This window comes from Vicugna pacos, chromosome 16, assembly GCF_048564905.1.
Source record: "Vicugna pacos chromosome 16, VicPac4, whole genome shotgun sequence".
In the NCBI taxonomy this organism is placed as follows: domain Eukaryota; kingdom Metazoa; phylum Chordata; class Mammalia; order Artiodactyla; family Camelidae; genus Vicugna; species Vicugna pacos.
In genome coordinates, this window is record NC_133002.1 from 7,797,313 (window position 1) to 7,822,779 (window position 25,467).

At 42.9% G+C, this 25,467-nt stretch overlaps 1 protein-coding gene across 5 annotated transcripts in view; it reads left to right on the forward strand.

Moving 5' to 3' along the window:
* The first annotated feature begins 4,291 nt into the window (after window positions 1-4,291).
* Window positions 4,292-25,467, forward strand: part of NCBP3 (nuclear cap binding subunit 3) — a 33,262-nt gene continuing 12,086 nt past the window's right edge. For 3 of the 5 annotated variants that reach the window (XR_012060254.1, XR_012060253.1, XR_012060255.1), the window contains exons 1-10: window positions 4,292-4,549; window positions 6,455-6,520; window positions 8,446-8,551; window positions 16,187-16,312; window positions 18,165-18,293; window positions 18,514-18,590; window positions 19,298-19,406; window positions 21,688-21,787; window positions 22,075-22,178; window positions 24,170-24,461. Coding sequence is in view for 2 of the 5 variants with exons in the window: in XM_015251692.3 (XP_015107178.1) it covers window positions 4,367-4,549; window positions 6,455-6,520; window positions 8,446-8,551; window positions 16,187-16,312; window positions 18,165-18,293; window positions 18,514-18,590; window positions 19,298-19,406; window positions 21,688-21,787; window positions 22,075-22,178; window positions 24,170-24,461 (1,292 nt within the window). In the remaining 3 variants the exon portion in view is untranslated. Of the gene's footprint in view, window positions 4,550-6,015; window positions 6,058-6,454; window positions 6,521-8,445; window positions 8,552-16,186; window positions 16,313-18,164; window positions 18,294-18,513; window positions 18,591-19,297; window positions 19,407-21,687; window positions 21,788-22,074; window positions 22,179-24,169; window positions 24,462-25,467 lie in introns of those variants that run through there. The other 2 variants (XM_015251692.3, XM_072940546.1) reach the window with 2 other exon arrangements.

Genomic DNA, 25,467 nt, shown 5'->3' on the forward strand with positions numbered 1-25,467 from the left:
ATCTGGGTATGTTCTTTCTCAACAGCTGGCTTTGCTGGCTTTTCCACAGGGGTCTGAGTAGGACCATAGTGACAGAGCTCTGGGGGTGGGTAGGGGGAAGAAGGTTTTGTCTGGAGGGTGAGGGGCTACAGTCCAGGGTGTGGCTCAGTCTCCTGGGTAGGTCCTGTGGCCCCTCCTTGGGAAGAACAGGGTGGTAGCCAATGGGCTGTCTAGGAGGGCATCTCGCCTGTTTTGCAGGGGCCCAGGGAGGCCGAGGTCTGGTCCTTGGGAGCCCACACCACTCCTCGTGGGGCAGAAGCCCAAGTGGAGACTCACAGTAGTCCCTGTGATGCAGGCCCACTGTCCTCCCAGTGTCCCCTTAGCCTTCAGCACTAGTACTTGGCATTTTGGACCCACAGCTCCCCGATTATTGGAGGGCCCTCCATGGCCATGATGAAAAGAGCTGTCTTTGAGGTCAGATAGCCTTCAGCTTGAATCCAGGCTTTGCCTTTTACCAGCTGTGTGCCCTTGGCGAAACATCAGAGAAGTCTCAGCTTCTGTCTGGTATAGTACAGGTAGCATCAGCACCTCTTCATGGGGTTCTTGTGCCAAGCATCTGACACAGTGCTTGGTACATAGTACTCACCAAGTGAGACCCTTAGGGAAGAAAAGCCAAAGAACTTTCTGCCCCTGGGGCTGCCTTAGAAACCACTATCTCAGCACATCCTGTCTGACTGGTATTTGCTCATTTATGGAGCTCCTCGCCTGGTGAAACCAGGGACCAACCAGAAGGAGATCAACCCAGAGGCTGTCCCTCATGGTGATCAGTTTTTCCCATGTGAGAAATGGAGACCAAAGCTGTTCCTGCCTGGTTCCGGGTCATCCTGCAACGGTCCCATGAGGGCTGCACCAAGCCCTCTGCAGGAAGGGTGCTGGTGGCCAGGCAGAAGTTCCCCAAACACTAAGACCAATAAGCAGTCTTGTTCACACTCTTGCTGCCCCTCAATTTTGGCCACTTCCTCATTGGTCTCCAGTCTTGGGCCTCAGCACTCCAGTCCATCCTGTTACAACCTGCCAGAGTGATCTGTGGGCCCCCACCTGACCATGCCCGTGCCTCTCAGGACCCTTCCATGCTCCCTGCAGTGCTCAGTCATTGCCATCAGCCCCACGGGCCTCCCCAGATGCTCTCCTGACCCATGTTCCATCCACCCACTTTCCAGGGTAGGCCTTCCCCGATCCCTGCCTCTGCTTGTCAATGTCGACCACACCCTCCAGGGTCTATTCTGCAGACAGAAAAACCCCCAGGCTGGTTCAGTCCAGGCATTGGTCACCCAACAATGGGCCTGGGTCTGGCAGTCCAGATCGTCATGTGTAAGAGCTTAGAATAGGACCACAGTACATGATGTCATTTCCCCACCAGGATGACCACTCTATGAGGCACACTAAGGTGGGGGAAACTGAGGCTCAGAGTCACAGACCAAGTTAGAGGATAGCCAGGCTAGAGCCCAGGTCTCCTGCCCACCCACTCCATCCTGGTCTTCCCACATCAGCTGCCAGGAAAACCAAGAGCCCTACACACAGGGAAGGAGATCTGGGAAAATCAGAGATGGAGGTTGCACTTCCAGACCTAACCACACGGGGGAGCTGAGCCCAGGCCAGGGTGTCCAGCTGTAGCCGGGGTAGTGGGGCGGAGGCAGTCCAGGGTTTGCCCTAAGAGGTCCTGGTTCCTCACAGACAATGCCTTTGGGCTCTGGATCCCACAAGCACTTGGCCTGGTCTCTACCCGCTCCCAACTCCTATCATCCTGTATGGTCTTAGCCTAAGGGAGAGGAGAGAGGGCTGCTCAGAGCCACTGAGGGTTCCAGTTTTCCCAGGGAGACACCCAGCCACATACTTAGCCCCATACGAACACCTCACAGGTTATGGAGTCACACAAACACAAAGGCAGGCCAGCACATCCTCCCCTCGGGCAAACAAGCAGGCCTCTCTATGGGACTGCCTCCTGGGCCACCAGGATTCCACAAGAGAGGCCAGGGGGGGCACGTAGTGGGTGGGACTGGTCCCTGGGGGTTAACTGAGGCCCAGGAGGAGACCAGGAGGGGCTGGGAGGAGCCCATCCTCTGTCTCGCCTGCAGAACAAAGCCTTGGCCCACTCCCTGGACCGCTGCAGCCTCCTGATAGACTAAGTGTCTGTGGCTCCAATGACCATCTCCCGCCCCTAGTCCCTTCCTGGGCACACATAGATCTGGCTTTGCCCTCTGGGGTCTCAGACACATCCATTTCTCTAGCCAGGATGACCCAGGGAATAAAATCTGGGTCCTCTCACTTTCCAGGGCAGCTGCCAGTCCCTACCCAGGTCAGACTGGCCAGTTTGTCATTAGTCCAGCTTTGTGGTGAGCTTTCCTTCCCTCCCTTCTGCCTAGGCCCCCACCATCTCCAAGTCACCTCTTCCAGGAAGCCTTCCCCGATCCACAGCCCCAGAGGCACCCTTGGCATGTGGTCTGGTGTCTGGTCCATCTCTTATAGGACTGGAAACAGGGCCCAGGAATTGCAGCCTGGCCCACTGGCTGAGTCACTTTCACAACTTGTGTCTGCCCACTCACTGATCTGCCACGATGAAGGGGGGCTTACATTGTCCCATCCCCAGCAGGACCGATCACTGCTTGTCCTAGTGACAGTCCCTGTGATTGGCTGATGCTCTCTGCATTGAGAGCCCTTTGACCCCTCGGTTGTCTTGTTTCCTAAGACCTGCCCCCCGCCCATGGCCAAGGCACAGGTCCACACTGAAGGAATGAAACGGGAACAATGTGGAACCACAACATGGAAAGGGGCTGATTAAACATCACCCTTAGTCTCCCCCAAAGTCCAGGGGACCAGCCCTAAGGCTCTGGAGCTGTCAAAGGAGAGGATCCCCATGCCCTCAGGTGCTCTCTCCTTCCAGGTAATCTGTGCCAATCTCCACTCACCTCCCTGGGAAATGTACCCCAAAGCTGAGAGAGGACTCCCAGCAGTGGTCTGCCCCCCCCCCCAACTCCCAATTCAGTCCAAACAGCAATTGTCAGCCTGGCTACATGCTAGAATCTCCTCGGGAGCTTTTAAAAACTCACCCACACTTAAAGATTCTGATTTGATTGGTCTAGGATGTAGTCTGTGTGTCAGGTTTTTTTGTTTTGATTTTTTTTAAAAACAACTTTATGTTTTGGAACAGTTTTAGGTTGACAAAAATTGAGTAGAAAGTACAGGTTCCCATACACCCTCCCTCATCCCCCTCTCCTGCCCCAAAACTTCCCTTTAGTAACATCTTGCCTTCCTGTGGTACATTTGTTACCACCAGTGAAATAATGATATATTATTGTTAACTAAAGTCCACAGTTTACTCTTTGTATTGTACATTCTGTTAGTTTTGACAAATGTATGTCATGTATTCACCATAATAGTTTTATGCAGAATAGTTTCACTGCTAGTAGGGCCTCTGAGAACGTAGGATCCCAACTTCTCCCTCCTCAGATAGGAAGACAGGCCCAGAAAAGGGCTAGAACTAACCCAAGGTAACCCAGGGAGGAACGTGTAAAATCAGGACTCAAAGCAAAACTGACCAGTGGGGCCCTCTGGAAACCCAGAGATCACTCCCCCTCTCCCAACCAAGTGCTTGTTAGAAATGTCTGCAAGAAACCATGCTCAGAAGTCTCCAGTTGACCGAGCCCTCGGGAGACAGGAAATTAGGGTTCAAGCTCTGGCCTCCCTACCCTCTTGGAGTCTCAATTTTGTGGTATGTAAAATGGACCAATTATTGAGAGACTTGAAAGACACAAAGGTTGTCATGGCAAGTGTGTTTTAAATCTGTAGATTTGCCCAGAGGTGACAGACCAAGGCTCATTCTGGGCTCTGGAGCCAGACTGGCTGGGCTCGCATCTGGGTTTTATCCCTTAAATAGCCTGTCACCTTGGGTCAATGTAAACGCCTCAGCTTCCTCATATGTGAAATGGGGGTAGTAATAGTAATAATACATAGGATTGTTGTAAGGATTTAAGCGCTTGTAACGGTCACTGGTAGGTAATGCTCAATCAGTAAAATTAACTTTTATTACAGGTTTACGGCTTCAGGTGTAGCTATTTTCTACGCCCAGACTGCAGCGAACTGCTCCAGGCCCCGCCCCCAGCAGGCCCCGCCCCTGTTCCCTCTCGGTCCCGCCTCCTCTTCGCCAGAACCGGCTCCAGCCGTCCCGGGTTCCTTCCACCAGCAGGGGCGTCGGGCGCTAAAGAGGGCCTTCTAGCCGCAGCAGGCGACGCTCTAGGTAGTGGCGGCGGCTGCTCGGTGGCCAGTGGTAGCGGCGCTCTAGCCGGCGGTGTGCGGGGCGGGCTCTCAGTGGTGCGGCCGGCGGGCGGCGATGGCGGCCGTACGGGGCCTTCGAGTGTCGGTGAAGGCGGAGGCCCCGGCGGGGCCGGCCCTGGGGCTCCTGTCGCCTGAAGCGGAGTCCGGTTTGGACCGTAGCGAGCCGGAGCCCATGGAGGTGGAGGAGGGCGAGCTGGAGATCGTGCCGGTGCGGCGCTCACTGAAAGAACTGATCCCGGTACGGGCGGGGGCGGGGGCGAGGAGGAGGTCGCGGAGCGAGTGTCCGGAGCGCAAGCGGGCCAGAAGGGGAGGCGGCCGGGGCTGGGGTCCCAGCCAGGGGAAGTCCGGCGAAGGGAGAGGGGGGCGAGGCGCCAGGCTTGAGCAGATACGGGGAACGAGAGAAAGGACGCCCGGGCGCCCGGAAATCCGGGTGTTGAGGGGGCTGGAGGGAGGTGGGGGAGAGCTGGAGGGTAGTTGAGGACACCCCCTTCGCTGCCCCTCGGAGGCAGTCTGTGCAAGCGGATGGCTGAGGAGGGAATGGGATTATCTGGGGGCTTGAGATAAAGGGGAAGCCCCGGGCGGGAATACGACCCAGAGCGGCCCAGAATCAACTGTCGGATGGCACCGGCATCCTGGTCTCCTTTGGGTCCTGCTCCGGTAGGACTGGTGTATGTTAAACGCAGCACTCGCGGTTTCCCTTGGAAGGGCTGGCCTTATCAGCTGCAGAAACTCAGTGTTTCTGTTGTGACTTGAGGGTCATCTTGTCCCACGCAGCTCCACTGCAACACCGTGGCCTCAGCATCTGACCCTTAATGAAACCAAAGCAGCAGCGAACCGGCAATGGTCCTTGGTCCGTCTTTTATCACAGTGGGGATGGTGAGAGGTGTTTTGCTCGTGGTTTGGGGGTCCTGTGTCCGGTTCTCAGGGCTGATCTCAGGCCTGCATGGCTTCTCTCATGTACTTAATTTCTCACCTAACAAGAACTTTTTAACACACGCCTGCAAGTCATGCTTTTAAACTGAAATTATGGGAAAAGGTAAAGGTAGGGGCACAAAAGATAGCAAATGATAATGATTCTGGCAACAACAATTAAGATAGTGGCATTCTGCCATTTACTATGTAACATCGTTTAAATATCACCGCACTTGGGAAGTAGATGTCCCTTCATTCATTCTGTTCAGCATGTGCTTTGTGCCAGACACAGTCCTAGGCGCTTGATCAAGATCAAAGTCAAACTCCCATCCTTGCTGTTTTTGTTCCATTTGAGGGACACAAGTAAACAAATAAGTTCAACAAACAAACAAATAAGTTCACCAATAGTGGTGAGTGCTCTGAAGGGAATAAAACACATTAATGGGATAGGAGTGTGTGGAGGACAGGGAGGGTGTGCAGAGCAGGAAGCAGAATGGGATAGGATGGTCAGGAAAGTGACATTTGAGCTGAACCCTAGGTGACAGAAAGGAGCCAGCCGTGTGCACACTTGGAAGAGAGTGTTTCCAGCAGGGGCAACAGTAAGCACAAAGACTGAGATGGGAACAAGGTTGTTTTGTTGGAGAAAGTGGGAGAGCAGTAAAAGAGGTCAGAAAGGCAGGCAGAGACCACGGAGGAAACCTAGGCCCAGCGAGGCCAAAGGAATTGTACAGTATCATGTAGTCAGTGATGTCACAGCTGCGATTGGAGTCCCCAGGCTTCCAAATCCCATCCTGTTTTCATCGCACTGTGCTGTGTTTCCCCCAGGAGGTCTAGGTGAGTCTGGACTTCCTGCAGTGTGGTGAAGACTTATGCTCCATCTGGTGACCTGGCACAATGAATTTGTCCCATCTGGGTGGGGAAGATAAGTGTGCCTCGTCTTGAATGTTTTTCCTGAAAGCCTTGAGATTTTCATTTATATGGGTGATGTCGTAGATGGAATTACTTTAGCTTTTGGACAGGCTCTGATCTGGAAAAGACTTCTCATTAGAGTGGTGTGTTGCTACCCCAGAGTCACTGGGACAGGCTTCCTCATTGTAAGGGGTTGTCAGGGGCGGGCAAGGATTGCTGAAAAGAACGACTCTCCAGAAGGAATCGATTGTCGGCTTGTCGTTTATCACGAGTATTTCCTCAGTTGCTTGTTAGCGTTTCTCACCCACCCTCTTCGTGTTAGGACACAAGCAGAAGATACGAAAACAAGGCTGGCAGCTTCATCACTGGAATCGATGTCACCTCCAAGGTGAGACAGACCATGATTTCCTTATTCATTTTGAGAAGTGGGTGAACTTAATGAACTTGGTCCCTAGGACTTGTAGAACAGCACTTACTCTTCACCTTCTTTTTCCTTTGGTTGCTGGAGTGAAATTTTTTTTTAATTTAAATTTTGTAATACACAGTGATGCCTTCACACATCCTGAAAACATCCAGGCAGCATTTGTGTGTTCTCAAATCCATGGGAAGGTAAAAATCACTCTCCTTCAATGCCTGTCCTTAACCATGTCTGGGAAGTTCTATACTGGGAGTGCTTTTTCATGCTGTCCATTCTTTAAAAATATGTAAACTGTTTCCACTTTAAATGAAGCAAAACAGAAAAGTGCCTGGCACATTAGTAGGCCCTTAGTAAAATGTCTTTATTCCTCACTGGCTGCTGGCCTAGAAAAATAGGATTTCCTGATTTTGTGGCTAAACTTTGAAGGTCAAGTCAACTAAATTATTTTCCGTACCTGGGAGTATTACCTTTTATCTAGTTAGTGCTTTAACTAGATTACCAGCTTCTTCGTAACTCCTCACAGAACCAGGCATATCATTTTCCTTATTATAAACAGAAGTACTTATTTGTTGCTTTAATTGGTGATATCCAGCTAAAACCTTCTTTCTGATTTTAGTGTGTGCAATTAAGTTTGGAACAGAGCTTGAATGGTAATTCTGAATAAATAATACTGTATTAACTACTGTATTGGATGTATAAAAGCAAAAATAAAAATAAGTATGTCATGCTTACCTTTTTGTATTTTATCTGGGTCTCAATCTGTCTCAGATTGCTTGAAGGCCAGAAGAAAGAACTGATCATCTTTTTTGACAAAATAGAATAAAGTGAAGATGTTTTCTTACTGTAGTTGAAAAAGAAGTATATTGCACTATTCTTAGTCCTACGCAGTTTACCATTATGTGAAACATACGCGGGGGAAAGTATGGCAGCCCAGGATTGGTACTTAAGTCGTTACTAAAGGAAGGCTACAAAGATTAGTTGTTTCCCCTGGGAAGACTTCAGTGAAGAAAATTAACATAACTATTGGGAAATAACAGAAATGTTGCTGCTTTACCAATCCCCACAAGCTTTGTGTAGTCAGACCTTCAATTAGCGAGGCAAAGTCAATATACAATTAGTGAAGGTTCCTAAGAGCTATCAGAAACCCACAGTAGGACCTGGATTTATTTTAGCTCTTGGGGAAAAAAAAACTTAGGAAGCTGATTATTTTGTTTTTCAGCAAAGCATCAGTGTTTCTTGTCACTTCAAGACGAAAACTGGCAATTCCATGGACACAAGTTTAGAATAGAGGGAGTTTCTTTGCTTCAGTGTTATTTTTAAACGCAGAAAAAGCTTTAGGGACTGGACTGCTCAGGCAGACATAATGTGATAGGTGTGATTACCATGCACACAGACGATGTGAAATGAGGGTGGTGGTGGGACTTCTAGAAATAGCACTAAGATCACAAAGATCTGCCCCCTTACTTGCAGAAGTGCCTCTAGCAAACCTTGTAACTTTTTTGTGCCTCAGTCTCTGCACCTGGAAAATTGAGATGTTAAGATGCTTTAGTTGTAATTTGTTTGCATGATTGCTAATAATAAATGAAATGTCAGAGAACTAAAGCATTATTCATTACTCATTAGATCAAGAAATACTCATTGAATTCCTACTGTGCCCCAGGTACAGTGATAAGCATTGAATCATCATGGAGATTATTACAGTTATAACCCTAATAGTGTACACCCTCCTAGTCATTGACTCTGAATATCCAATTCTCTGCAAAAATTATTGAAGGCACAGTATTGCTTATTTCTTCTGAGTTATTTTAGGCTTGTCACTAATGCATCATTTTGTGCTTGTGATTTAACTTTCCTCCTCCATGTTTTACTTCTTTGGCTTTTTCTGTACCTTCTAGGAAGCAATTGAAAAGAAAGAACAGAGAGCCAAGCGCTTCCATTTTCGATCAGAAGTAAATATTGCCCAAAGAAATGTCGCCTTGGACCGAGACATGATGAAGAAAGGTACAGGGTGTTTGGGGAGAATTTTTCCACATTCTTCCAGAGAATGACTTTTCCCTGCTGTGGCCTCATGCTTCTGGTCTTGCCTTGCCTGTCCAGTCCTCATCCAAATATTCCCAAAGGAAGGAACTTGTGAGGTCTCCATTTCTGCGGTGACCTATTTAAAGTTGAGCTGTTAGCTGTGTCTCAGATGTTAGAGCTGGAAAAAAGGGGATTGTCATGTCTGAGGAGCCCCAGAGAACGTCACCTAGTTGGTGGCAGAGCTGAGATTAGAACATACTTTTGTGGACTCTCTCATTTTCTGCTTTTATGATAAAAGTGTTACCCTTTCTTTGCCTTTAAATGTGGTGGGAGTGTATCACAGTGAGACTCTCCTTGAGGAGATTCAGGTTTGGGGGTGGGGGGAATACCATTAGTGCTTCTCTTGATTCAGTTTTGTGATTTTATTTAATTTTTGTGTTTTGTTAGGTGAGTATTTTGCTTCCTAGAACTCACCCTGAATTGTCATATATAATAATATACTCCAGTCTTCAAAAGCAGTTTATAAATAGAAGGAAAAATTGTTACTACCCTTTTAGTGAGTTCACAGCCATATTCATTATTCCGTGAATGCAAACAGTTTCCCTCTGCTGTATTTGCAAATTTGGGATTTGTGCAGGGTTTAATAGGCAGCCCTCTGAGTGCACGTTAAAGGTCTGTGCTCTGCTGTGTGACTTTCTCTAGGCTTGCTTGTTTGTTAAAAACATACTGAATGAGGGGGGAGGGTATAGCTCGGTAGAGTGTGCGCTTAGCATGCATGAGGTCCTGGGTTCAATCCCCAGTACCTTCATTAAATAAATAAATAAATAAATAAATAAATAAATAAATAAATAAATAAATAAAATCCTAATCCCTGCCCCCAAATAAAAATAAATAAATAAATAAGCATGCTGAATGAATGAAGGAATAGCTACTCTTTGTTGGGAACTTGCTTTCTTACCAGGCAGTGTGTTAATTAGCACGTTACATATTTATTTCTTGTTCATTTCTCACAACAACCGCATGAAGAATATATTTTTATTTTTATTTTACAAAGAAGGAAATAGGCTTAGAGAATGCTGAGGTTTACATAGCTCGTGCAAGTGGAGTCAGGATTAGAACCCAGGTTTATCTGACTCTAAAGCCTTGCTCTTAACTACTTTGCCCTGTTGCCTTTTAATATGTGACATGATACCAGAGACCCAGACCTCCCCAGTCCATCCCAGTGGACAAAGTAGCTTGGATGCAGAGCTCAACTCTGGATGCTGCTTTGCTGTTTTTTCTGCATCATGAGTTCAGTTTGGAAATACAACCTTGCTTCCCTTGCAGGCTGGGTTTCCAGGCATCTGCTTGAGTAGATTTCTGTTTCAGGAAAAGTCCTGTGAAAGCCAAGGCCAGCTGTGCAGCTCGGCACGCATGTGCCTGCACAGTCTGGGCCCAGGCAGATGTCTGAGGCCTTGTATACAACTCCGCCTGGAAAGCACAGTGGTCTCACCACACCTGTTTACTTCTAGTCCTGTGGGCATTCCTCGAGACATCTTGCCTCTGGTCTTGTTCATGCCTATCACTCTGTCCTTCCTCGTCCCACGCTTCGTCTGGTTCAGATGTCACTTTCTCCATGAAGCATCCCTAATTACCCACTCCATTCTCTCCTCCCACCTACATTGGGGCTCTTTAGGGTGCTGAACCCCCCTGGGATCTAGTCTCAGTTCCTTAGTGAACATGAGCAAATTTAAAAAAAAAAAGAGGGAATCTTTTTAGGTCTCGCTCTCCTTGTCCGACAGTAAAATGGGAATGTGTTACCTGCCTGAATAAGATCGCTTTAAATGTTAATTAAAAAAATTGTTTTTTTGAAAAGCAATCTCCATCTCATCGTTCCAAAGATACTCATAAAAAACAATACAGCTGCCTGGAATATCATCTGGGGAAGTTGCTCATTACAACCTGGTATTGATTCAGGAGGCGGTGTGGCCTTGGAGTGTGTTCCTGAACTCTAGAGAACCCTGCTGCCTTTCCCAGATCAATTTAAATTACAGAAAGGGTGGAGGGGTCTGGGTAGATCTCAGAGACAGTTATTATTTTGATATCTCCCCAGGTAATTCTAGTGTATAGTCAGGACTAAGAACTGTTGGTATTGTGGTTAAGAGCTGAGTTCTGAAGCCTGATGGCCTGTATTCAAATCCTGACTTGTCATTTTGTAGCTCTGTGACCTTAAGCAAGTTATCTAGCCTCTAAGAACCTCAGTTTCTTCATCTGGAAAGGCAGATTAACGTTGGTTCTTATAGGGTTGTTGGGATGCTGTAACAAAATGTGATTCTTAGAGTGGTGTCTGGCACATAGTAAGTGCCCGATAAATGTTAGTTATTATTACAGTTATCTGGCATTCCCCATCTTCCAGTCATCTAAGTGGCCCAGCCTCTTGGGAGAATGGGGACATTGGAATAAACATCTTGATTCCTGCAACCACTATAGCTGTCAAGTTTTTTTTTCTTTTTCTTTTTTTAATTAAAGTTATTTTTTCTTATTATTAACACTAATAGTAATACAATATACTATTTGATAAATGCTTGCTATGTACCAGTCACTCGGCTATGTGGTTAACTTACCCTTTCAACAACCCTGTTTCTGGGAAAGTATCGTTTCTGTTTTACTGATGAGGAAAGGAAGGAGCCGTGAGGTAGAGAAACTTGCCTGAAGTCCCACAGCTAGTAAGTAGCAAGGCTGGGATTTGAAGGCTGGTCGGACTGAAGCCTGTGCTCCTAATCTCGGTGCCAGCTTCAGGGACGTAGTTGGGATGTGCTGCAGCAGACCAGTCTGCTGCTCTTAGTCAGTGTTAAGCAGCTTCGACCTCCTTATCTCCAAGATCAAAGTGCTTGTGGTTGGAAGGGACCTTAGAGGTCATCTAGATCCTACCTCCTACCAAGTACTGCAGGCCTCTTGGAAAGGTTCCCAATGGTCCTTTGGCCTCTGTCTGAACATTTCCTTCATAAGAACTATTTATGTGGCAGTCAGTCTTGTTTTTGGAGACCTTCTCATGTTAAACAGAAGTTGCTTTCTAGTGATTTCTGTCCATTGGTTATGTGTGACTCTCAGAACAACGTTAAGTCCTTTCCTCATTCACACGATGACTCTTCAGGTGAAGGAATGGACAGCCCATTCCCTAAACTTTATCATGTGACATGACTTTTTGGTCTCCCTCCTTTAGACCCTTCCTAGTTTCTAAATGCCCTTCATCAGGTGAGGTGCAGATTCCAGAAATGGTTGGATTCGTGGAGAGCACGGCAGAGCAGTCTGTCCTGGCCACGTCATTGTCTAGTCAGCCTTCATCGTCTGGTCAACCAGAGCACCAGTGTTTCCCGCAGGAACTGCACCCATCACGACAGTCTTTCTCATCTTGTTCTTGAGGCACTTTTTGTTTATCTCCGTTAATTGTTGATTTCAAGACTCCATTTTAGCCTGCGGAGTTAATTTTCATCTTAACTCTGCCTTTCAACATTTTGGCTGCACTCCTCACTTTGGTATTCGTGGCTTCTGCATCTTCATCTAGTTGTTGGTAAATGTCAAACAGGATACTCCCGCACCATGCCGTGATACATAGATCCATGGATTAGAATCTTATTCTGTTATTGGGTTTATTGTCCTGAGGAACTAGATTACATGCCTTAATGAACTCAGGATAGAAGACCATCTGCAGTGTTCTTTGAATGTCCTGGCCTGGAAATCTGATCAAAAAAGAGACTAGGTGAGCTGGCTTGTTCCGTAGTGAACTCATGTCATTTCCTCTGGGAAGGACTTGGTTTCTTAAAGGATCATAGGTTCTGTATGATAAGCTATTTTTTTAAAAAAATTTTAGAGAATGACAGTCTTTTCAATTTGTAGTTTTGGAATTTCTCTTTTCCTCTTTTATGAAGATCAGTGCAGGATTAGTCCTTCTCTAGGCTTTAAGGGACTTTGCTCCTTCCCTGCAACTGCTTAGGGATTACTACCTAGTTCTGAAATCACTGCTGTGTGTTTTAGTTGTATTACAGCAGGATTCAGTAATTCTAGACGAGAAAGTTTAAGTCTATTAAAACTAATTCTAAAGCTGTGAGCACCTGTCTTTGGTTTTAGTCCTTACTGAATGATAGCTGTTCTACTGTTAGTAGCAGAGCGAAAATAGATCAACAGCTCTGCCCTTTTTCCGCATCATCTTCCCAAAGCAATGTTGCTCCAAACATTTAAAAAAAAACAACACAAAAACCACCATTAGCGTTTTTGATGAACATATGTACTCTGGATTATAACCTTTTTTTCCATTAGGTATCAGACAAACAATTCATGTCCACCAAAGAAAATTTGGAAAGTAGAGTAAGAAGAAAATTTGTCCACAGACCACCACACAAACCCAGTCATTGTCAGCATTGTGTGTATTTCCTTTTAATCTTTTCTCGGTGTGGACTTTATTTTTGTTTTTCCCTTTGTAGTCATACTGCTTTCTTCCTTTTCACTTGACAGTCTGTCGTCAGCATTTTCCACGGCATTGTGTAGCCTTGTGTTACTCTTGCAGATTCCTCGATTTCTTACATTTACCCTTCATCCATCTGCCATTTGTGTTCTTTGGTGAATTGTGCTCACCTAAGCTTTGCTGCCTTCTCTTTTCTTGGGATCGCCTCTTACACTCTGAGTTACTATATTTCTTGTCTTCCAAATTTTTCATCATTCTAATCTGAGGCTTTGGGATTGGCTACTTTTTTTCTGCATTTTCAGAAATCTACTTTCCAAAAGATTTGAGTTCTGTGTCCTGTCATTCATTGTCTTCTTCCTGTTAGAAAATCCAAGATGACGCCCTCACCATCTCACTTGTAGTCAGCACTCAGTAAATGCCCAGTTCGTCTGTTCACTGCCGCCTCAGCCGTTAGTCCTTTCCCATCAGTTGGTCATAAATCTAGGTGCCTTCTTTGTGGTTTTGTTTTATTTTAAGCAGCAGCATTGTCAGCAAGGTGAGGTGGTATTGAGCATTGTCCTTTGGCAGACTTCCATCAAACCTTCAGCTTAGCAAAGTTCCCATCTCCAGTGGATCTTGCCATACTGTCAGTTTGGTTCTCTTTTGAGAGTGAACCTTTTTTATCCTCCAGCCGACTGAGTCTAGTTTCTCTCTTCAGTGGTATGGCTTTTGTATGTCTTTCTTATCTTTACCAGCTTTTTTTTTTTTAATTGAGGTATAATTGGCATATAACACGGTTTCAGGTATACAGCGTAATGATTTGCTATTTGTATACATTTACCTGCTTCTTTTGAACATGGTTGTCCACTGTCTGTTTCTAGATGTGTATACCACTCCCTCTACATTAAAATTTAGACGTCTGAGGCCAGGAAGTTTTGTTCCTTATACTCTTACCTTTTGTTTTTAAGCTCTTTCTTCACCTGTAGAGTTTTTTTTTTTTAATGTTGTTGTAGTGTTTTATTAGAACAACACTGTGATACTCTTGGTATTTGTTTTTGTCATTTCTCTTGGTTCTTATTTTCTCTGCTTGTCTCATATATGATTCAGTTCTTTGTATCATATCAGCATCTCCTGCAAGATTTTTTCTGCCTGCTCCTCACTCTGTTTCCTCCACCATCACTAAGAGTTCTCCTTGTTGTTTGTTGTCTTCTTCAGAACCATCTCTTTACTTCCCATAGGATTTTTTCCTCCAAAGTCATGGCCTTTGGCTTGAAGAACTGAGAAGGCCCCCTGGGCTGACCCCTTCTGTTTCTCATCCTGTGTGTTAGAGTGTGGCCCTCCATCTCATTTGGGCCTCTGTTCTTTGTTGCATTGCTTGGATTCATAAGTCTTGATGAACCTGGGTTGTCAGGAAGGTACTTTCTTGCTTTATCCTGGCCACACCTCATGGGCTCCCATCAGACTTATCTTTTACTCTTCAAAATGCCAAAAAAATAAAAATTAAAAATAATTTTCATCGGAAAGTATTCACATGTATTTCAAGTTCATTTGTTATAAATAAAATATATGATATATAAAAACATACTTGGGAGTAATGGACATTGAATTCTTTACAGAATTATTCTGGAGAAGGCAGGGAGAGAAGGGATGTGGAGAGCTTACACAGGCCCTAGTTTTATATGTAATATTATATTTGCCTCAAATCTTTAAAAGAAATTATGCATAAAGCTAGGTGATGGATATATAGGTATCTGAAAATACTTTTTCTTACTGTTGACTTAATTGACATTTCACAATTAAAAAGACAAGTGAAATAATGTGCTTAAAGTTAACACAGTTCTGGTAAGGCTCTAAGTTCCTTTTTGACTGCAGCCTTTAACCTTTCTTTCTCTCCAGAGGTACCAGTTGTTATCAGTGTGGAGTGAATTCTTTTTATAGGTATTTGTGTACACAAATATGTACCCTTAGAAAATATATGGTGGTGTTTCTGTGTTAATGTTTTTGTTTTCTTGGGGGTGAGGTAGTTAAGTTTATTAATTAATTAATTAATTAATTAATTATTATTTTTTAATGATAGTCCTGGGAATTGAACCCAGGACCTCATGCATGCTAAGCATGTGCTCCACGACTGAGCTCTACCCTCCCCTTAATTTTTTTAATGTATGTATTTTTCTGCTCTTGCTTTTTTCACTCAATAATATGTCTTAGAATCATTCCATGGTATATAATAAATCATTGTTTTTAACTGCTTAATATTCTATAATATGAATAAACCATGATTCATTTAATATGGATAAACCATAATTTATTACTCTAATAGATCGTGGGTTATTAAGATAGTGCTGCAGTGAGCATCTCCATGAGAGCCACTCTGAACCCACGTGTATTCAGGGTCAGTACTGAGGATTCCTGTGCCTGTAGGGCTTAAGTTTGTAGTAAATGCTCCCAGCCCACCCTGCAGAGGTGCTGTGCCAGTTCTCACTGCCACCAGCAGAGGGAGCAGCTCTTTGCCCCACACTGCCACTCATTTGATACTAAAAAGACATAAATTAAAAACTTGGTCAGTGAAAACTGAGATCTTGTTTTAATGTGCATTTTCCTGATTAGTAGTGAGGCCAACCATCTCTTCATATGACCGTTTTCCTTTTCTGTTTCTTTTTGGGTGAATTCCTTGTTCGTGTCCTTTTGCTCATTTTTATTTGGGGCTGTCATTTTCTTATTGATTTGTAGGATTTCTTTGCTCTAGTTTCATACTTTGCTTTCCATCCAGGGGCAACATCTCTTCTTTTCAGAATTATCTTGACTATCACACATTTCTTTTTGACATAACATTTAAAAAACTTCAGAATCAGCTTATCAAGTTTAATGGATAATCCTGTTGAATTTGGGATTGCTCTAATTACTACAGGTTAGTTTGAGGGGAAGTATCATGTATATTATCAACACCATTTGTTTAGTCTTTCTCAGCCTAATAGACCTGTCCTGAATTAAGTTATTTGTTCAATACTATTATTCTGTGATAAAAAGTTAAAATAGTTTACCATCAAGTCCCATTTTCTTTTGAAATATTTGTCAACTCTTTCAGTTTATTTCTTTTCTGAACACCTATTATCTGAACTGTTACGGAAAGGTACTGGTGAGATGTGCAACAGCAGATAGGAAAAATCTGTCATCTTTTCTGTGTCTTGTTTTTCTAGCAATCCCCAAAGTGAGACTGGAGACAATCTACATTTGTGGAGTAGATGAGATGAGTACCCAGGACATCTTTTCCTACTTTAAAGAATATCCCCCTGCTCACATCGAGTGGCTGGATGATACCTCCTGTAAGTACACTCACATGTTCCGTTGACTGTGCTTTTGTTTATGATTATACGAGAGTTCTTACCATCTCAAATGGTGAATGATTGTGGCCCAGACTATGCCCTTAGCCTAGGAGAGAAAGCATTGCCCACTGACAAGAACCAGAGTGTGTTAACCAATCTGCCAGATCGTACCCCAGGAGTGTTCTGAGTCAGCTCAGAGGTGGTGATCAAACCTTGAGGAGGTTCGTTGCTGGCATCCGAGTCTAGGGTACATGACTGAGGCCTCTCTAACACCCACAGTTTCCCACCAAAGGAGTGGGTCCAAGTGTGTAGACTTGGGGCTGCGTTTTCCAGGCTTCAGACTGTGTCATTGCAGCTTGCCATACAGCTCTTCAGCAGGCTGTCTCTGACCTGGATACTAGACTAGAAACCTCTGACACTGTGCCAGACCTCTTGTCTCTGCTTGCTTTGGACTGTGTTTTCTAGAGCTTCATCTGCTTGCCCTAATCTGGGCTGTTCAGCTTATGAGCTAACTGTAATTTTTAACTTGCCTCCCAGTCCAAGTCTGTCCTGAGCTCTGGTAACGATTCTGCTGGCTTCTTCTGTAGACTCACTTCTCCTCTGGCTTTATTCAGCACCAGCTTGCTGACCTGGTTTTCCTGGTTTCCTGGTCTTTCCAGCTGCTTTCTTTAGATGTTAATTCAGTGCTTTCATTGAAAGAAGAACAAACATGACTGAGTAAAAGATTTTTCTCCTTTTTTCTTTTTGCTTAACTTAGACCATCCAAATCAGGGGTTGGCAAACCTTTTTTATAAAGGGCTAGGTAATAAATATTTTAGGCTTTGCAGTCTCTGTGGAATCTGCCGAGCTCTGCCAGTGTAGCATGCTAGCAGCCATAGACAATATAATTGAATGAGCCTGGCTGTTTTCTGTAGCACTTTATTTACAAAAACAGGTGGTGGGTGTGTAGTTTATTGTACATTAGTTATAACTAAATACAGCTGGTACAAGTATAAATAGATAAATGGATGAATGGATGAATAAATAAATAAATAACAGACGGTTGGCTGGATTTGGCCTACTGGTTATAGTTTGCTAACCTCTGAGTTAACTCATTAAACTGGTAGCTAAGGGATATTAGAGTCAGGGGGACCCTTAGAATCATCCAGTTCAGCTACCTCATTTTGTACATCAGAAACTGAGGAGCAGAGGAGGGAAATTATTTGCTCAAGACCATGTGGCATATTATTAACAGAAATGAGAATCTTTAGACCTTCATTTCTCAAACTGAGACATAGGGATAGCATAAGGTTGAGAAGTGCTGCTTTAAAGTTAAAGTTCTCAAAACCTTTTTCTTGGGTAAATTCTCTAAGAATAAAATTAAATTGGTTGCTGCAAAGCCAAGTGGCTGTCACGCCTCCGTTGTATATATCCCATGGGCGCCATCATCAGCCACACTTTATAACAGGGGAAGATCATTTAGTATGTCCAGATGACAAGGGACAGCAGAGGGCTTCCACGGAGAGGGCAGAAGAATAAGGGATAATCCAAATTTCTCTGACAGTCGTCATCATTGTCAAGAACTGCTAACAGTTGTGCGTAACACTGTGTGCCAGGCGGTTTTAATATACAGAAGCCTTTTTCGTGGAATACTTGACCATTCTTTTGTGGAACCCAGCTTGGGAATGCAGCTCTGGGCTAACTTTATCAGAGGTTTTGCTACCACTTTCTGTATACTTCCTTTCCTAGTTGGTTTGTACGCTTACTGATGCCAGCTGAATGACACTGCAGCGATGAATATGATATATTCTCTGCCCTCAAGAAAGTTACCGTTTGAACGCGACGTACGGTGTTATTTTACATCTTATTTTAGGTAATGTGGTTTGGTTGGATGAAATAACAGCCACACGAGCCCTTATCAACATGAGCTCCCTGCCAGCCCTGGATAAGATAAGAAGCAGGGATGCCAGTGAGGACAAGTCATCTGAGAAAAGTAAAAAAGGTAACTGACCACGAAGGAGGGGCTTTGAAGCTAAAAGTCCTGTTCTTTGCAGTTTGAGTTTCTATGCAAAGTGTTACATAGCATCTCATCGCCAGCTATTTCTGAAATAAGCTATGATGCTTTGGGTCATTTGTTAAGAGGAGGAGGAAATATTAGACTTTTAACATATATGAGATGGAGTTATGTTAAGGTTCATCTTGTCCCTCACATTCCGTTTTAGACAAACAGGAAGACAGTTCAGATGATGATGAGGCTGAAGAAGGAGAAGTTGAAGATGAGAACTCAAGTGATGTAGAGGTCAGTAAGAGGACAAAGATGTGTGGAAGGTTGCACTGTAAACACTTGCTTCCTGTCGCGTTATTTAAGCCTTAAAGACTTAGCGAGCTGTGTTCTTCCTCTGACTTCCACCATTACACCTTCTGAGAGGGCACCAGACTCTTGGCCTTGAAGTTCCCGTGGCTGGAGTGAATGCTTCGTCTTAAGATCTTAGTACTCACACTTCTGTGTTAAAGAAATGTTTTTATTGAGAAATACTTCAGAGTGTTATCTCATCAGTAAAATTAAAGAATATTGGCATATTTCTTAATGGAGTATCTATTATTGTTGGAAATATTAAAGTGTATTCATTTAAAACTTATTTATTGAATATCTTTAAATATACCAGATTCTTGGTGCTGGGGATATAGCGTCAAGCAGATCAAAGTCCTTGCTCTGCTGGAGTCTACATTTTAGTGGGGAGGACAGACAATACACAGTATGCAGGTATATAATATAATGTCCACAAGTGATGAGTGTTGTGGAGAAAAATAGAGAAGGGTAAGCGGATAGAGAAAGATGGAGATGATTAGACAGGGTGGTCAGGGAAGACCTCTGACTTAGACGTTCTGCAGTAATGCTGGTGGGTGTTATTAAAGGCAGATTGCTTCCTTAATCAATAATTTTGCTACTCCATAAATATGAAAAAGGCTCTAATTTTTGTATTGAAAATGTTCTTTTCTCTTAAGCTGGACACGTTGTCTCAGGTAGAAGAAGAGTCTTTGCTAAGAAACGATCTTCGTCCAGCTAACAAACTTGCTAAAGGAAATAGGTTATTCATGAGATTTGCTACAAAAGGTAAATGTGGTAATTGGTATTGATTTTTATTTTTAGTGAAAGTGACCTGTTACCGAGTGACATCCTTCTCTTTTGAATTGGAAGTTAGATCGAGTAACTCAAAGATCCTTTAAACTGTCATATTCTGTGCTTATAAAATTGATGGCTTGCTGTCTGAGTTGGAATTTCAGACTTTGAAAGTGAATCTTAGCTATTTATATACTTTTGTGATTTCTGGCTAAGGTAAGTTATTTTCTGTTAAAGCTGGTTTGCCCCATGTGCTTTTCAACCAGTTTTTCATCTGAACTGTGAAAACTTTTTAAAATTATATTTTATGTATCACAGCAGTATCTTCCTGGAAATTGCTAATGGTGACATTCAACTCTAATTCTCTGAGGAATTAAAATTAAGAGCCTTTTAACAATTTATAAGGCTTTTATGCACAGTGATTTTGGTATGCGTTAATAATATATGTATATATGTGTTTTGAATCAATTGAGAGTTAATTGGAGGTGACAACCCTTACATCCCTGAATACTTCAGTATGTATTTCTGAAGAACAAGGACTTTGTCTTACACACAGTTACCAAAATCAGGAAATTTAACTTTAATACAATGCTATTACCTAATCCATAATCCACATTCAGATTTTACCAGTAGTTCCCCCTCTCTTTATATTAAAACTGCCTGTCACACAGGGAGTGCTCTGTAAGTGTTAGAAGTTCTTGTTGATGATGATGATTGTCAAATAAATCTGGATCATTCTTTGTACTACTCCCCCACTAAACTAGGATCCACTCCAGGACCGGGTGTTGAAGTATGCCATGTCTCCTCTGTCTCCCTGAGTGTGGAACTGCTCCTCTGCTTTGTCTCCCTTGACTAAGACATTTTTAAAGGGGACAGGGTCATCAGTTTACAAGCTGCCCCTCAGTTTCGGTTTGTCTGATGTCTCCTCGTTAGATTCAGGTTGTGCACTTTAGGCAAAAATATCACAGAAGTGATGTCGTGTCGTTTTCATCACATCAGCAGGCACATTGTATTTATTTGTGCCATTTGTGGGGATGTTAACCTTCATCACTTGGTTAAGGTAATGGTTGCCAGGTTTCTCCACTGTAAAGTTACTTCTTTTCCATTTATAAGTTAAAGATCTGTGGGGAGATACTTTGAGATTATGTAAACAGCCTGTTGCTCATCAAACTTGCATGCAATCGCTTTAGCATCCATTCATGATTTTTTAAACTTCTCTTTATTAGTTGGCAGTCTTTTGTAAGGAAAAAATGTTCCCATTTTTACCCATTTACCTACTTAATTTATATCAGTTTAGATTCATGAAGTTTTATTTTATTTAGTGAGTCTCAGGCATTCTATTGCTGTTTTGATTCACAGATTATCTTGGATTTGGCCAGTAGCTCCCCTTCAAGCTGTGTTCCTTTGACATGCCTGCCTCTTTCTTTGAGCACTTTCTTCCTTTATGGCACAATAAAACATCTTGTTTTTCCAGACTCAGCTTGTACTGTCCCTGCCCCAGATCTGGAATCAGCCATTTCTCCAAGAAGCTGGTGGGCATGTTTTCCCTAGGGTGAAACTTCTGGTTTATGCCACTAAGTTTACCTGCAGCACTGGGTACTTCCTCATCCTTGCAGTCAGTGGGTGCCCGGGAAGCTGTCAGAGACCTAAAATATGGATGGTCACCGACCACCTGTTCTTCCTATTAACATTTTAACTTGATCAGTGGGATCTTTTCTACATTTACTTATTTGAGGGGCCATTTGAGTGCATTATAGATCTACGTTGCTATGCTGTTTTCCTTTAGCTGTTTTGAGGAACATCACGATCAAATGGAGAAAAAAATGGCTTCCCAAGTATATGGATTTAGGTATAATCTGTTTCTTTAACCCGAATCTGTGTTATTGGAGTGTTTTCATTCTGGGGGGCACTAAAAATGCTACCTCTTCTAAAACCTTTTTGATTCCTGAACACTAGTAATGACTGAAGCTGTTTTACGCTTCTTAGAACCTGCTATATTGTATTGTTTCAGTTTTTTAAAATAGTATTTCTCTGTGAGGTCAGTCAGCTCCTTAACAGCAGCTTAACCTCATTCATCTCTGAATTTCACTCCACCCTCTCCACACTGCACTGCATTAGTAGGCATCCAGAGGGTGAATGTGTACCGTGCGTCTTCCCCTTTTGTTGGCAGATTGTGCTGATCTGATCCTAGCTCTGTAGGGCATTCTTTTTTTTTTTAACTGATTCAACTTCACACCCACAGAAAATCGTCATAACTGTTGTAATTAACTTTTAGATGACAAAAAGGAACTTGGAGCAGCAAGGAGAAGTCAGTATTACATGAAATACGGGAATCCAAATTATGGAGGCATGAAAGGAATTCTTAGTAATTCTTGGTAAGTCCAAAACCTTAAAATGCAACAATTTAAATGGTACTTAAGCTTTTCTCAGTCCTTCCTGGTATTCTGCAGTGGGATGTCAATACCATGTGTAGCCCTGAAGGAAGACAAGAAGAAGGAGTTAAAGATTTTTAACTATGGTAGATGGTGTGAGAAAGCTGAGTTTCAGGTTCACTTCAAATGTCTCTGTTTCATTACCTAACATTGTGAAAGTGTGTAGCTGATGTTAATTTGTGGATTTCAAGGTTGGTTTTTGATTATGTTCTTATTTTGGCAATGTGCAGGAAGCGAAGGTACCATTCCCGTCGCATTCAGCGGGATGTGATCAAGAAGAGAGCCCTGATTGGGGACGACGTTGGCTTGACGTCCTATAAACACCGACATTCCGGTAGTTGCCTGCTCAGCTCTTGGGTAGACACATGTTTGGCTCCCGAAATCGTATTTTTATTCTTAACACAGTCTTTTAAGGTTCCAAACTTTATCATCCTCTCTTCCTTGCCCTCACCCTCTGCCAACATATAGGAAAGTAAGTCAAGTCACAGTTAATTTTAAATTGCCCATACAAAGAGGTCAAATGATTTTATAAAAGCTGTTCTAACAATAAAGGCCAAATGTAGGAAAAATTAAAGCTTTTCTTAGGAATCTCATTTTTCAATTAACATCAAAAGCTGCATGAAAAAAATTGTTTAAATGTATTTTGTCAGATGAGTTGATTTTATTGTTTCTTTGTCTGATGATGAAAATAGGCTGCTCTGTCTAGTGTTCCGTGCTTGTTGGCTTGTGCACGTGACTGCCTCAGTTAAGTGGAAGACCATGACTTGGGTTTCATTTAGTTTCTGCTTTCTTTCTTTCTGCTTTTCTTTCTCCCTCCCTCCCTCCTCTTTTTCCTTCCTTTTGGTGCTTGTTGTAAAAGAACCATTTTCATTATGCTTTATAAAAATTTGTTTTAATTTTGAGAGATATCTGTGAGTCCTGTGAGATCTTCTGTGTGCTTTGTAGAACCAGCCAAGTCAGCGTACAAACATGGAGTAACGTGCATTCACATTTATCATTGTAAATAGGGACAGGGAGAGGTGAAATCTATACATTTTAATTTAATGTGAATATCCAAACTTGCATATTTGAAATCTGCATCTTTTTTTTTTTAATTCTTATTTTTTATTGAAGTGTAGTTTACAATGTTAGTTTCAGGTATACAGTAAAGCAATTCAGTTACACATTTACATACATTTTTTTTTCAGACTTTTTTCCATTACAAATCATTATATGAAATCTGCATCTTAATGCAGGTACTTTTCTGTTAACACAGTTTTCGTTTTCCAATTTCAGTTGCTTTAAGATATTTTCATCACGTAATTTTTATATTCATATTAAAGAAATTAAAAAGCAAATTGCCTCTAATTCTAGTGCTCTGCAATAACTGATTTCATTTTACGTTTTTCCTATTTTCTTTTTTCACAATAAGTATTTTAATAACTGTTGAAGACGTCTGTTTTATATTCTACTTCTTCCACTTACAAGCATTTTTCCGTGACCTTTAAACGTACAGTTGATTTTCATTATTTGTGGTGGTTATTTTCTGTGAAATCACTATGATCATAGAAGTAGCAAATACCAAACCATTCAGAGACTCTGGTCACACCATTTTCATCAACTGATCAACATACAACCTTGTTTGGTGTGTGTTTCTGTTTAAAGAGACCTTATTTGATACATAGGTTGGTTCATCAGCATTGGACTCATGGCCAACAGCACTGTAACGCATGCCCGAACAAAGCTTATCTGACACACGGGTTTTCTCCATAAAGCACATCATAGCCTTCTTATGCTTGGTAACACTAGACAGCTTCAGAACTATGCTTAGAGGCTGTTTTAAGCAGTGAAATCACCAATAAAAAGCTACAAAAATGTTAAAAAGCAGCACTCACTAGGCTGCAGAAAGGACACTTGTTTCAGTGTGAGAGATGGAAACAAAAAGGCATGGCCTTGTTTGCCCTCTGGTGGGAACATGTGTGTCGAGTGCCTCAGATTTTCTGCTGCTCTGTGCATGTCCACAAATGACCACAGAAGCACATAGGTATTGATTCTGGAGTTATGAATGGATTTGGAAAATTCCCAAGTATAGAATCTGAGAAATGATGATGGACTGTATTTTAGATAACTTTACAATACTGCATCAGGCTGCTAGGCCCTACTTTACCTAGCTGTTCTTGTGTTGTAGGGGTCAGAATGGTAACAGGTTAGCACTGCTATAGATAATGCTCCAGTAAACTCTTAGGATGGGAATCCCATCTTTTAAAACGTTTACCGACATAGAATAGAAAATCGGACTTGTTAGTTTTAGCACTTTCCCTAATGTTTTTTGGTTAAATCCCTTAGGACTAGTGAATGTTCCCGAGGAACCCATTGAAGAGGAGGAAGAGGAGGAGGAGGAGGAGGACCAGGACATGGACGCGGACGACAGGGTGGTGGTGGAGTACCACGAGGAGGTCCCAGCCCTCAAGCAGACTCGGGAGCGGAGCACGTCGAGGCGATCCAGTGCCAGCAGCTCAGACTCCGATGAAATGGACTATGATCTGGAACTGAAAATGATTTCCACTCCTTCACCAAAGAAAAGCATGAAAATGACGATGTATGCTGATGAAGTGGAATCCCAGTTGAAAAATATCAGGTAAAAATATTTTTTCTTTCTATCGATGCTAGCTTTTAATTTGATTTAAATGTTAACTTTTTCTTAATCCCTCCAAATTTTATAATCCCTTTTATCTATTCAGATTTCAGTCCTTTGTAGAACTTGAGTAAAAGCATCTGATTTTTCCCCTTAATATGTAAGAAGTGATCCTTGTTATAAAAGCTGTGGACTATGTAGAAAGTGAAAGACCTGGAATCTCATCTTCTCCTAAGAGGACTGCTGTTAGCAACGGATGAATAACCTTCCTGCTGCTTTTATGTGCGCATGTAACACATGGAGAAATTACAGCTACATTTGTACAAAAATGAAGTTATACTATTTACATTGTTTTGAAATATGCTTTTTCCATCTACTTATTATAGATGGCTGCTGTTTTTTCAACCATAGGTAGTTCATTGTTTGAAAGTGCCATGATTTATTTAACCAGTCCCTTACTGACAGACATTTAGATTTCTGTTTTCTTACTGTTGCACTAACTAGATAAATTTCAGTTATTGCACAAAATGGTGTATGTTTTAAAATGTGGTATTGCTCCTCCACTGCTAAATTCCTTGCAGGAAGCTTTTACTCTCTTGCATTACCACCTGTTACCTGCATACTCACCACCCTTCGGTATTATCACTTTGATTTTTGCTATTCATGAGCAAAAAAAGTTACAGTTATTTTAAAATGCATCTCTTTGATGACTAGTGAAGCTAAGCAGATTCCTGAGGGCGGGTCGCCTACGCACAGCTCAGAGGGCTGGAGCCTAGGGGTACTCCCGCCAGGTGTTCTTGATGATGTGTTTGGGAAACGAGGAAATCAACTTTCAGGCTGGTTTGTTTGTATGGCTTTGTTCACATCCTTACTTTTAGCTTGTAGAGACCTTTCTGATGGGAAATGCTGCCAGCGTATGGCTCGTCCCCTCAGGGAGGTGTCTTTGACAGAGACGTCTGCCCTCTAAAGACAGGCATTGTAGACTTGGTCGTGTCTAGACTGCATCCAG